Raw genomic sequence first — 13,396 nt, 5'->3', positions numbered from 1 at the left:
AAAGGCATCTACAAATTTCTTATGTCCAAAGATACTTTTTCCAGACACAGCAGGTGGAAGTCATTCCGCAAACGTTTATTAAATATTCATTTTTTTATCCCTTTTTAAAAAATTAAATTCATTTTCTAGTGTACGCAGTTTAGAGACAGAGAAGATTAAAGACCTAAGAGGTTGAAAATTTGGGAACTAAAATATGACTATGTAAGACAATTACTATTGAAACGTTCACTTACCCAGGACAAAGAAATGATGTCAGTAAAACATTTGTTTTCCACTTCTCACCACCAAAGGCTGTGGAAGAAAACAAAAGTGGTATGCCATACAGACTTTTCTTCAAAGCAAACCAAATGGCCATATTTGTCTGGCATTAAACAAATTTTCAGGCAGCACTGGGTACCACTCCTAGAAAATCACACTAGCAAATGATGTGGTATTCTCTAGGTGATGCAGACCAGAGATGCACATCACAAACTTTGCTGGATAAGCCCTGCTCTCAAGATGTTTGCTTCAGCATAAATCTAATATCAGAGGAAGGTCATTCAGACCACTTCTTTTCCAATCTTTTTTTTTCTACTTCAAAATAAAACAAACCCTTAGGTTCTAGGCCAGTTCCAATCCATGGAACTGGGTAGAGAAAGGGCATACTGAGGATTCTCCTTTATCTTGTGGCCAGTTTCAAAATCTGTTATACAACTAGGAACCTGCAAGCCTCAAGTGCGACACATTTAAGTTTCCACAGCAGGTCTAAATCTTCAGGGCTCATGTACCACTGCAGTTACTGGGAGGGGCTAGAGGTGGGGGTGGGGCTTGGGTATGTCAGATCAGGTGACTGAGAAGAGTAGGACAGTTATGGCCACTTGACAGAACAAATTTGCTCATGAACTTTTTAATATGCTTTGCCCCTCTCTAATTTCTTTTCCCCACTTAACTTTTTTTCAAGTACACAGAGTAAAAAATGGTTTTCCGCTTCCAGCTTAAAAGCTGAAGATGAAACTGGCTGAGGTGTGAGAACAGCTCTGATTTCTTTAAAAAGTTTTAATAGTTTATAAGTACCACTTGCCTTAAAACAAAATGACAAATTATATACATGTGATTTGAATTTGCAGCATTACTCATTAAGAGACTATTATGAAATTATTAATTCAGGGTTTAATACAATTCCAATCAAAATTCGAATAATATTTTTGAAACATTAGAAATGATTCTATAAAATGAAGTATTTTGTGACTGGGGCCACATGACAGCACCTCTTGAATGTTCTGCCTGATTAATGGGCAGCTGGGGGATCTGAAGGATGGAGCAGGAGTTAAAGAGGGACTGCGTCTGGGCTGGGAGGGAGCATGAGCTAGAGCTTCTCACACAGGGAACAGGACACAGGGAGTTCCTGGGGCAGGTGTGAAGATACAGGAAGAAGGCCAGCACGGTTGAGAAAGAGGGAGTGCTGCATGGGAGGTAGGGGTCCAACTGTGGCTCAGCTCATGTGTGTTAAACTACACGTGACACCCACAACCGTCTGTCCTTTAGGAAAGGATGAAAAAGAAAAAAAAACTTGGGACAAAATACACAAAAAGTAAAACACAGACACACATACATATAGCACGTCTCATTTTCAGAGAGCACTGTACCTGGCAAACTCTAACAAATATTTCTACTTGGAGTTGAGTCTAGCCAACGTCACTTTTAGGGCTGCCTATGTAACCTGTGTTTTACCTCAAACCTTCTTCACATCAACCGTAGTTCTGTCCCATCTTCCATTTTGTTTGTTTGTTTTTGCTTTTGGTGGGCCCTTTTTTCCCCCTAATTTATTACTGACGTATATAACTGACACAATGTTATATTAGTTTCAGGTGTACAACAAACTGATCCCCCAATTCTATATATTACTCGATGTTCACCATGATGGTGTAGTCACCATCTGTCACAACAGTACTACTGGCCACATTTCCTATATTGTATTTTTCACCTCCGTGAATTATTTATTTTACAACTGTACATCTTAATCCTTTTTCATCTATTTCACCCATCTCCCCAACAACCTCCCCTCTGGCAATCACCGGTTTGTTCTCTGTATTTAAGGGTCCATTTTTTTTGTTTGTTCTGTTTTTTTAGACTCTACATAAGCAAAATCATAGGAGATATTTGTGTTTTACTGTGCAAATGGACAATAATATTTATTTTGGTATAGTTCCAATAGTTCTATTTTTGCTTTTGTTTCCCCTGCCTGAGGAATGGCAGGGGAAACAACATAAATATGCCACTAAGGCTAATGTCAAAGAGATTACTTGCCTGTGTTCTCTAAGAGTTTTGTGGTTTTAGGTCTCACATCTAGGCCTTTAATCCTTTTTAGGCTACTTTTGTGTATGGTGCAAAAAAGTAGCCCAGTTTCATTCTTTTGCATGTAGCTGTCCAGTTTCCATGTGCTGCCCAGCACCATTTTTTAAAGAGACTGTCTTTTTTTCCCATTATATATTCTTGCCTCATTGTCGCAGATTAATTGACCATATTAAGTGTGAATTTATTTCTGGGCTTTCTGTTCTGTTCCACTGATCTGTGTGTCTGTTTTTGTGCCAGCACCATACTGTACTGTACCATACTACCGTTTTGTCATGTACCTTGAAATCTTGGATCATGATACCTCCAGTTTTGTTCTTTCTCCAGATTGCTTGGGATATTCAGGGTCTTTTATGATTCCATACAAATTTTAGGGTTATTTTTTCTAGTTCTGTGAAAAATACTCTTAGTATTTTGATAAGGAATGCACAGAACCAGTAGACTGCTTTCAGTAGTATGAATATTTTATCAATATTACTTCTTCTAATCCATGAACATGTCTTTCCATTATCTTCAATTTCTTTCATCAGTGTCTTACAGTTTTCAGAGGATAGGATTTTTTTTACCTCCTCCCTGTCACTTTAAATTACAGATTAGCTATGAGACTATCTCGATAGACTTCAGAATTCCACAGCAAACACTGGCATTCACTGCCCCTAGCAAAGCTGCTTTTTCTAGTCATCTAGTTATATCCCATCCTTACTCTGTGGCCCTGATGCTTTTTTTTCACTCAACTTTATTTTTCTTTTAGAAAGCAAGGCTACAACAGATTACCACTAATTACATTATAAAAGCAAATTAAATTACTTCAGGGCTCTTTAAAATAGTGCAATCTTAGTTTAAGTACAGTCTATTTTTCCAAATATTAAATTGATGCAATTATAAGCACAACCTCTTTATGTAAGAAAAGTGTTACTATATGTATTACTTGTTTTAGTTAATAAATCAGTGATACTCATAAGTATACTTTCTTCCTTTATTAGTCTATATATGTTTCTATGAATGTAGCAAATCTAAGTTGTTCAGTCAAATCTCTTTTGTCAAAATGTAAAAGAAAAAGGACAAGGGGGATTGTGGATAAGCAACACCTAAATTTGCTTACCTCACTGTTCAAACAGTTTTTAACAAATAAATCTAGAGATGGCCATCCGTTTTCACACCTATAAAACATATTGTTTCAAGAACAGATGCAGTGATGTAGCAGAGTAGGTTCCTAGCCTGACAGTCAGGGTGACTTTTACTTACACTTATAAAATCTGGCAGCAACATAGCCCGCAGGAGTGCCCAGCAGCACCCACAGGACCACAGCACAAGTCATCAATGCTCCTCTGTTGGCAGGTGACAAAAATCCCAGGCAAGCGAAAACTAAAAAATAAGTAGTTTTAAGTTATAAATTTTATTAGTTTCCTTTGTTGTGAAGTGACTGAAGACCCCTTTCATTTTTTAAACAAGAAACCAAATACAATTTCATGAATACACTATCTTACCTATGGCCATGCTAAATCTTGGCACTATTTTTAGGTACTTCACCAATAGGATCATAAATAAAGCAATCTCTACTTTGGATGCTTCTTGTAGGGTCCACAAGACCCCACCTTTCCTGCCATCAGGGAAGGCTGACTGGATGCTCACGAGTGCTTTCCATTCTTCAGCTCTTCTGAGATTTTAAAATTGGGTGGCTCAGTTGGTTAGGCATCCAACTTTGACTCAGGTCATGATCGTGCAGTTTGTGCATTCAGACCCCAAGTCCAGCTCAGAGCATGGAGCCTGCTTTGGATTCTGTGTCTCCCTCTCTCTGCTCCTCCCCCACTCATGCTCTCTCTCAAAAAAATAAAAATAAAAAATAAACATTAAAATTAATATGAATATAGACATTCCCACCATGAAATATTCCCACTTTAAAAACAATACTGGGTCCTCTGGAGTGAGAACTATAACCTTCAAACACAAGAGACAAGATAGAATCTGATCAATGAATAAAACAAAAAACATTTCATAATACTATTAGCTTTCTGAACACAAGTTACTGAAGGACTTGGTCATTGACTCAGGGAAATTCTGGCTTCTCCCCTTATTTAATTGGTTAGTTTTATTTTTCTTCCTTATGTAACCTACCTAATAAGAATAAAAATACTACCTTGTATTTGTAGACATTCCTGGCTTTAAGCTGGAATTCAGAAGTTATGACTTTTCTCAGAAAGAAATTCAAGCGGTTTTCTAACCCCAGGAGCATGTATTTCTCTGAGGTATACATAATGAGGCACATGTCCACTCACACGTTCTCATCAACACCAACCAAGGGGCAAGACTAGAAACTCATGATCAGCAGGAAACCGATCAGATTTTCAACCAAAATGCATCCCCCTCTCCCATCCCCACAAGACTAAGAAATGGACTGTTCTGGAGGAGAGAGTTCATATTTGAGCATTTAAGGAAAATGATCCCCAGGCGCTCTGAAACTTTCCTTCCTTACAAGTTCATTTTCTAGCAGACTCCAACAAAGATCAGGTGATGACTGAAGGCAACTCCCAATAAAATTTTCAAGCAACATTTTATCCTAAGGCATCCATTCTGCTCCTCCAGCTTTACCCTGGCTCTCTGGGGATCTAGTGATCCCCAACTAGCTTTCACGCTATCCTCTGGTTGTGTCCAAACCTCTGTCATGATGCCTTCTCCCAACCTACCCTCTTCAGTATAATATACTTAAGAATTTTAGCCCTCCCCATCATAGTTGTATCTCCTTATCTAAATAGATAAAGATACTAGTTCTAGTTAATCTTCAGGTTAGGCTTCAAAGTGATGTATACCTAAAGGTATACATCAATGGTTCTCAAACTTATTCAGGTGCCAGATATTTGGAAGTGTGAATCCTCTTTGTAAAGTATTTATATAGTTATTCCATCATAAAAATTTGGAACAATTTTATTAACATAAAATGATTTTAGCATTATATATTTAATATGCAATCAAACATAAGAACAAATGTTCATTAAAAAATTATTAGGAGCAGGGTGCCTGGGTGGCTCAGTCGGTTGAACTTCCGACTTCAGATCAGGTCATGATCTCACAGTTCGTGGGTTCAAGCCCCGCATCGGGCCCTGTGCTGACAGCTCAGAGCCTGGCGCCTGCTTTGCATTCCGTGTCTCCCATTCTCTCTGCCCTTCCCTACTCACACTGTTTCTCAAAAATAAATAAACATTAAAAAAAAAAAATTATTAGGATCACTTGGGTGACTCAGTCGGTTTAATGTCCTACTCTTAAGTTCAGCTCAGATCATGATCTCAGTCACGAGATGGAGCTCCATGTTGGGCTCCTTGCTGGGCATAGAGCCTGCTAAGATTCTCTCTCCCCCTCCCTCTTCCTCTGCCCCTCCCTCACTCATGTACTCTCACTGTTGTATGTATGTATGTTGTATGTAAGCAATGAATCACAGAAATCTACCCCAAAACCAAGAGCACACTGTACATACTGTATGTTAGCCAATTTGACAATACATTTTATTAAAAAAAATTATTAAAAGGTCAGTGGTTTCTGAATTCTTCCAGTAATAATTCATTTATTTCATTTACTTATGTACTTATAGTAAAAATTCATTTGTTACTGTTCATCAGTAGAAGGACCAATAAAGGAAACATAAGGGAAATAAAAGCAAAATTTAGAAAATTCCATGAACATTTTTTTTCTCTCACAATTAGGAAAAACTGAAAAAATACTGTATTCCCAGGCTAACCAATAACTCTAAGGGGGAGGGGGGGGAGGAGGAGCTATTTTTTTTTTTTTTTTAAATGTTGTTCTAGGGTTGCCTGGGTGACTCATCCAAAGCGTCTGACTTTGGCTCAGGTCATGATCTCACAGTTCATGGGTTTGAGCCCCACCCTGGGCTCTGCACTCTCAGTGCAGTTTGAGACCCTCAGTGCAGCTTTGGACCCTCTCCTTCCCTCCCTCCCTCTCAAAAATAAACCAACACTTAAAAAAAAAAAAAAAAAGTTGTCCTAATTGACAAACATTTAAGTAATAACACCTCTGAAGATTTTCAGGTGGCACAAGGAGGAGCTATTTTTTGTGTGGGAAGATCTCTCTGGAACAAAGCTACAGAAAGAAAGTTCCTCTTTTTCTTTTGGTCTCTCTCAGTAGAAGCCAAAAACATCCTGGAATCCTGATCCTACTGCTCCTGGTGGCATGGGACAGTCATCCTACATGACCCTGGTTCCAAGCCACCCAGACTCAGACCCAGATGGTCTTCAGGTACCTAATCATCTCCAGCTCCAACTCCTTGACAAAGGCTTGGTCTCTGTGCAGCTGTAAAGGAGATATGAAGTCACAGTTTTCCAGCACAGCTAACACTGCCCCAAGAAACGTATAGCCAGAGCACACACATGTAAAAGCCAAAAGTACTCTTAGATACAATCTAGTCTAGCTACTTCACTTATGAGAACTGTTTTTCTAAATTATTTAGAGAAAGTATTTTCTATTTTTTAATTGTCACTTAATACTTACATAGAGTCACGAAAGTCATAATTAAAATCTGTGTCCCTGATCCCAGGAAGACTGACAGCAGCATCCCTTTTCTTGGAGGACGGAATATATCACCATGAACCAGTTTCCAGCCAAATTCTTCCTGGGCATCCTCCTAAAAAGGGAATGAACTTGTTTAATTGATATGTGGTCACCAAAACAGCTATACAGTTTGTTCACTGGTGAATATGCTGATACAAATTTTTTTTAAACTTACAAATGTTAATATTTATTTCTATTCCTAAGCTTTATGTTATAAAGTTTGACTCAGAGCTTTATATAGTTTTCTTGAATTGTTTTTAAAGGAATGTTGTATGTTAAGTTCCATAAATACAGTCATTGAAAAACTTTAAAAAAAAATACAAAGATAATGTGATACTTACCTAGTTCTAGTCAAACTTTATGATCCAAATTGATGACTTAATTTTTACTCACACTCTACCCTTTCCCATCTACGTCTATTAATCTCCAAAATGAGCAAATGGTATTAGACTTCATGACTACTTTGCCAGGTACAGTAGGCTTAAATATGAGCATATGAAGAAGTTTGTGTCACCAGCCCTAACTGCTCCCCTGATCTCAGATATACATATACAATTGCCTAAAAACAGTTCCACTTGGTTATTTAACAAGCATCCTGAACAGAATTAACCACAACTGAATGGATTTTCTCTCCCCATCTATATTTGCTCTTTCTGCAGGCCACCCTCAACCCTGTAGAAGCTCCATCTTGCCCGCTGTTCAGTCCCCAAAACCCTGGAATCCTCCTTGATTCCTTCTTTTAACACCTTGAATACAGTTCTTCAACAAATCCTCAGCTCTACTTCTAAAATATTTCAACAGAACCAACACTAGCCTGTAAAGACTCTGGCTTTCATGCTGAGTGAAATGGGAAGCTACTGGAGGGCTGTGAACAGGAGTGAAACAATCTGAGTTCTATCTGAACAGATCTGCTCTGACCGCTACAATAAGGGAGGAAAAAGGAATGGAAGAGGAAAAAGTGGAAGCAGGGTCGCCCTGGCCTGTATCCCATGGCACCTCTGTACAAATTAAGAAAAAAAAAAACCATTAGCTGAGCAATCATTTGAAATTGCTAATTATGAGAGAGTATTCTGAAATTTTAATATTTAATAATCAATAAAAATAATGAAAAAGAGACTTTAGGGTGGAAATGCTAAAAAGACAATAAATATTAGCATGTTCTTTTTCTAATTAGAATAGGACAGAAAAGTTGAGAAGAAAAAGCCAAGAAATCAGGAAAAGAAAACATAAAATCTGAGTTTTTTGTATTCATTACAAGTCACTATGAGTCCTGTGGAAATAATTGCTATAAAATGAAAAAGTATAAAATGTAAAACATTATACAACTTAAAATTCTTTTTTTTCCAAGTATATACTTATTTTGAGGGAGAGACAGAGAGAGAGAGTGAGCACATGAGTGAGGGAAGGCAGAGAAAGAGGGAGAGAGAATCCCAAGTAGGCTCTGCGTTGTCATCAAAGAGCCCAATGTGGGGCTTGAACCCACGAACCACGAGATCATGACCTGAGCCGAAACTAAGAACTGGATGCTTAACTAACTGAGCCACGAGGTGCCCCCAATTTAAAATATTTTGAGGGGCACTTGGGTGGCTTGGTCGGTAGAGCATCCGACTCTCAAATTTCAACTCAGGTCATGATCTCAGGGTCATGGGATCAAGCCTCTCATCAGTGGAGCCCGTTTAAGATTCTTTCTCTCTCCCTCTGCCCCTCTCCCCTGCTTGCACACACTCTCTCTCTAAAAAAATAAAAAAATGAAAATTAAAAAAAATACACTTTGAGAATAAATGAGGTTGGGACACTAAATTACTTTGAATATACCAAAAGGTTGAAATGATAAAATTCAGTTAAAATTACTTTTGAAAAATTAAACACACAAATAAAAATTGCCTGGGAGTTATTCCACTCAGCTTTGCTGTTTCACAAACTGGGGGCATGCTGGGAATGAAGACTGAGAGAGGTGACAGGACATACATGAATAGAAGGGACAGAACTGGAGCTGTGAGCAGTGCAGCTCTGAGTGCTAGAGTGACTAAATTTCTAGAGAAGACCTCTAGAGAATATTTTTTAATGTTTCTTTTTTTTATTTATTTTTGGGAGAGAGAGAGAGTACGAGTGGGGCAGGGCAGAGAGAGACATACACAGAATCCAAAGCAGGCTCCAGGCTCTGAGCTATCAGCACAGTCCTGACATGGGGCTCAATCCCACGAACCATGAGATCATGACCTAAGCCGAAATTGGACGCTTAACTGACTGAGCCACCCAGGCGCCCCTATAGAATACCAACTCTTTTGTGTTCGCTTCGGCAACACATATACTAGAATACCAACTCTTTTTTTTTTTTTGAGAGAGAGAGACAGAGCATGAGCGGGGGAGGGGCAGAGAGCGAGGGAGACACAGAATCAGAAGTAGGCTCCAGGCCCTGAGCTGTCAGCACAGAGCCCAATACGGGGCTTGAACTCACAGACCACGAGATCATGACCTGAGCCTAAGTCGATGCTCAACCGACTGAGCCACCCAGGCGCCCCCAGGAATACCAACTCTTAAGGATCATCTTCTTATTTGAAAATGTGAATTCAGGGTAACTTTCGAGAAGAATGTTTTAGAGGCAGATTCTGTCTAAAGCTATTATTTCAACTTTTCCAAAGAACAAAATAAGAACTACTCTCAGAAGACTAGAGAACAGTTCAAATGTTTCACTCACCGTAGAATCCATCTGATTATACCTGGCAATATCTTTATGCAGTGTCCGTAGCATAATCATAGCCACCATTCCAGACAAGAAGAGCACAATGACCAGGGAATTCATGATACTGTAGGAATAAGCATGTCAGGATTAATCTGTAGCTTCATTTCCTTTTCAAAATGTTTATTCAGGCACATTACAACAACATTGATCAAAATCAAAATTTGACTAAAAATCCAACAGATTCAATGAGTTGTGCTCTGTTATGTGTCCTTCTAGTGGATACAGAAGTTTATATAATTATCATAATAATCTTATCATAATTTGTTAACTAGAAATTTTTTTTTTTCAACGTTTATTTATTTTTGGGACAGAGAGAGACAGAGCATGACCGGGGGAGGGGCAGAGAGAGAGGGAGACACAGAATTGGAAACAGGCTCCAGGCTCTGAGCCATCAGCCCAGAGCCTGACGCGGGGCTCAAACTCACGGACCGCGAGATCGTGACCTGGCTGAAGTCGGACGCTTAACCGACTGCGCCACCCAGGCGCCCCAACTAGAAATTTTTTAATGTTTATTTAGAGAGAGAGAGAGCGAGCACACAAGCGGGGGAGAGGCAGAGAGAGAGAGAGAGAGAGAGACACAGAATCCAAAGCAGGCTCCAGGCTCTGAGCTGTCAGCACAGAGCCCGATGCGGGGCTTGAACTCAGGAACTGTGAGATCATGACCTGAGCCGAAGTCAGACGCTTAAACCACTGAGCCACTCAGGCGCCCCAAGAACTACAAGTTTTTTTGTCTATGGCCATTATTAGTAAATAACCACTATGCCCATATAAATGTAATGTTGCAAGGACCAACAAAGGTCTGTATCTTCAAGAAATTATAACAAATTTATTCAATAATGAGTGTCAAAAGGCAGTCAACAAAATAGGAAAAAGAGTGATGGCACCATGAGTAGCTTTCCAGACAAAAATTTTGAATCATGCTTTGAAGAGAGCGTAATTATAAGTAGACATAACATGAGCAGTAGCTTCTGTTCATTGAGCACTCTTCCACTTCCAGTAAGGTGCTCAGATGCTCTGTTTCATTATCTCTGTTAATCCTCAGAACAGTCTTGTGAAGCAGGTAACTCCACATAAAGAAATGGACTCTGAGAAACTGGGTGGCCTGGACCGACTTACAACCAATGATTTAAAGCCAGGATTGAACACAAGTCTATCCAATTCAAAAGCGCAGACTTCTGGATAACTGGAGAGGATTACAGAGTGAAAGTGATATTCAAAGGGACAAAACACAGAACAAGCACAAAGCATAAAGTGGATTAACTCTGTACTCTTACCTAAACCACTGAATGTGGGTATGAGGCATAGATTCCAGTATATAGTCCCATCTAGAAGCCCATCTGATGTTTTTATCTTCCTAGGGGGATAAAACAAAACAAAACTCTTTAAGCATTTGCTGACAAAGTATATTAAGAATCCAAACATTTCTGCTCAAAGCTTGACCTTCCATTCAGTTAACAAATGTAATTTCTCATTATCATAACTTGGTTTAGTCAGGAGTTTTAGAGAGTTTAGCTCTAACTCAAGTCTAGGGGAAAATCAAAATGAGATTAAGCAGCAAATAAAAACAGTAAGAATTCCTAAAAGTCCCTAGTTACCTGTATTTTTTAAAAGTCTTGCTTTAAATTTTAACTAGTAAAAGTTTAACTTAGATATCAAAATTTAGAGCTGTATTCATTTTTTTCAGAAAATTGAGTGGCATAACTTATTCTTTATGCTCTTTGATGTCATCTATCCATGTCAATGAGATACCAGAGTCATAATTTAGATACACTGAGCATCTGGCAGGTATCACCCACAATGAACTCTTAATACCTAAAAAGAAATATACAGTGTTTCTTGCACTAGGCTTGCAAAATTACACACTATAAAGGGAGAGTAAATGTCTCAACTATATTCAATTGGCAAGACAGTTTATTAAAAAAAGAGGAGGAATACTGCCTAAGATTCTCATAAAATGAACTTCTACTTCCCTAAGAAACTTCTCCATTAATGAAAGCACTTCCTTGAATTCCCAAAGAACCTATATAAATCATCTACCATCAGGAAATTCTCAAAGTTTATATTAATCCAGACTTAAAAATAGTGTTGCTGGGACACCTGGGTGGCTCAGTTGTGTTAAGCATCTGACTCTTGGTTTTGGCTCAGGTCATGATCTCATGGTTCAAGCCCTGTGTCAGGCTCTGCGCAGGTGGAGCCTGAATGGGATTTTCTCTCCTCTCTGTCTGCCCCTCACCTGCTCCTGCTCTCTCTCAAAAATAAACTTTAAAAGAAAAAAGTGTTGCTCTCCCAAATGCCTGTTGCATAAATCTTTGACATTTTCATACCACCTTCTATGCCTGTTTTCTTTCTTTTCTTGTTTCTTTTATTTATTTTTAAATTTTTTTAACGTTTTATTTTTGAGAGACAGCATGAGCAGGGAAGTGGCAGAGAGAGAAGGGGACGGAACATCCGAAGTGGGCCCTGTGCTAAGCCCATGTGGGGCTCAAACTTACGAATTGTGAGATCATGACCTGAACTGGTGATGGTCACTCAACTGACTGAGCCACTCAGGTGTCCTTCTTTTTTTTAAGATTTTTTTAAAAAAGTTTATTTACTTATTTTGAGAGAGACAGAGAGGGAGAGAGAGTGAGAGAGAGAGAGAGAGAGAGAACGAACGTGCATGGGGAGGGGCAGAGAGGGAGAGAGACAGAATCCCAAGCAGGTTCTGCACTGTCAGCATGGAGCTCAATGTAGTGCTCAAACTCTTGCTGTGAGATCATGACCTGAGCCAAAACCAACAATCACTTAACCGACTGAGTCACTCAGGTGCCACTAAAGATTTTTTTAAGGTTTATTTATTTATTTTTTGGTGGGCGGGAGGCAGGGAATGAGTGGAGGGGCAGAGACAGAAGGGGAACGAGGATCCAAAGCCGACTCTGCTGACAGCAAAGAGCCCAACGCAGGGCTCGAATTCACAAACTGTGAGCTAGCTCATGACCTGAGCTGAAGTTGGATGCTTAACCACTGAGTCATCCAAATGCCCCAACCGACCTCTACGTCTATTTTCTTTTTCTACCTTTTGCTTTCTATGTATCTCTTATGACTTAACATTTAATCAGGTTCAATTCTCTAATCAACCATACTTCTCATTTAAATGGACACTTAGTTTTTAGTGTGATTATGTTGCCTGGTGCACTGACAAACTATTCCAAATCAGCTCATTAAAAGCTTATGTATTTGACAAGGTTAATCATTAATATTTTTAATTAGTTTACATAGTATGAATTTAGAATTTCTGAGTTACACTAGAGATAAAAACAAACTCACCTGGAAGCTAACAGAATAAGTATAGGCAATTTTGATCTCCCCAGAAGCCTTGTTACTTATATCCATGGGGGGTCCAGAGCAGTCCGGTTTATCTATATGGGTATGTTTGAAGCTGTGGGAGGAAACATTTTGGCAAGATGCTGATAAAGTACAGTTGAAAAAATGGGGTAAATGTTACAGATTTTGTATGTATTTTACAATGGTAGTGATAGTCAAGGGTGAAATTATTCATGTCACATTTAATAGTACAAATATTTGTTTTATATAAATAATGGGCTTAGTTGTAAGTATATGTAAATTATTATTCAAAATTAGAAACAAACTTTTGTTTGTTTCTAAACAAACCTTTGTTTGTTTCAAAATTAGAAACAAACTTCACTATACATGAAGAACATTAAATATCTTAAAACAATAAAAACAAACACTGAGGGAATTTAAATTAACTGCCATCCAATAATG

General features: G+C 38.7%; 1 protein-coding gene across 1 annotated transcript in view; it reads right to left on the bottom strand.

Moving 5' to 3' along the window:
• The window catches only part of TM9SF2 (transmembrane 9 superfamily member 2), a 65,337-nt gene that overhangs the window by 14,711 nt on the left and 37,230 nt on the right, over window positions 1-13,396 (bottom strand). The window contains exons 7-12 of the mRNA XM_045445073.1: window positions 12,938-13,049; window positions 10,906-10,985; window positions 9,587-9,695; window positions 6,829-6,961; window positions 3,577-3,696; window positions 234-291 (exon numbers count right to left, since the gene is read on the bottom strand). Coding sequence (XP_045301029.1) covers window positions 234-291; window positions 3,577-3,696; window positions 6,829-6,961; window positions 9,587-9,695; window positions 10,906-10,985; window positions 12,938-13,049 — 612 coding nt within the window. The remainder of the gene's footprint in view (window positions 1-233; window positions 292-3,576; window positions 3,697-6,828; window positions 6,962-9,586; window positions 9,696-10,905; window positions 10,986-12,937; window positions 13,050-13,396) is intronic.

Source organism: Leopardus geoffroyi, chromosome A1 (genome assembly GCF_018350155.1).
Source record: "Leopardus geoffroyi isolate Oge1 chromosome A1, O.geoffroyi_Oge1_pat1.0, whole genome shotgun sequence".
Lineage (NCBI taxonomy): Eukaryota > Metazoa > Chordata > Mammalia > Carnivora > Felidae > Leopardus > Leopardus geoffroyi.
The sequence above is the reverse complement of the archived record's forward strand: the minus strand, read 5'-3'. Positions and strand labels throughout refer to the sequence as shown.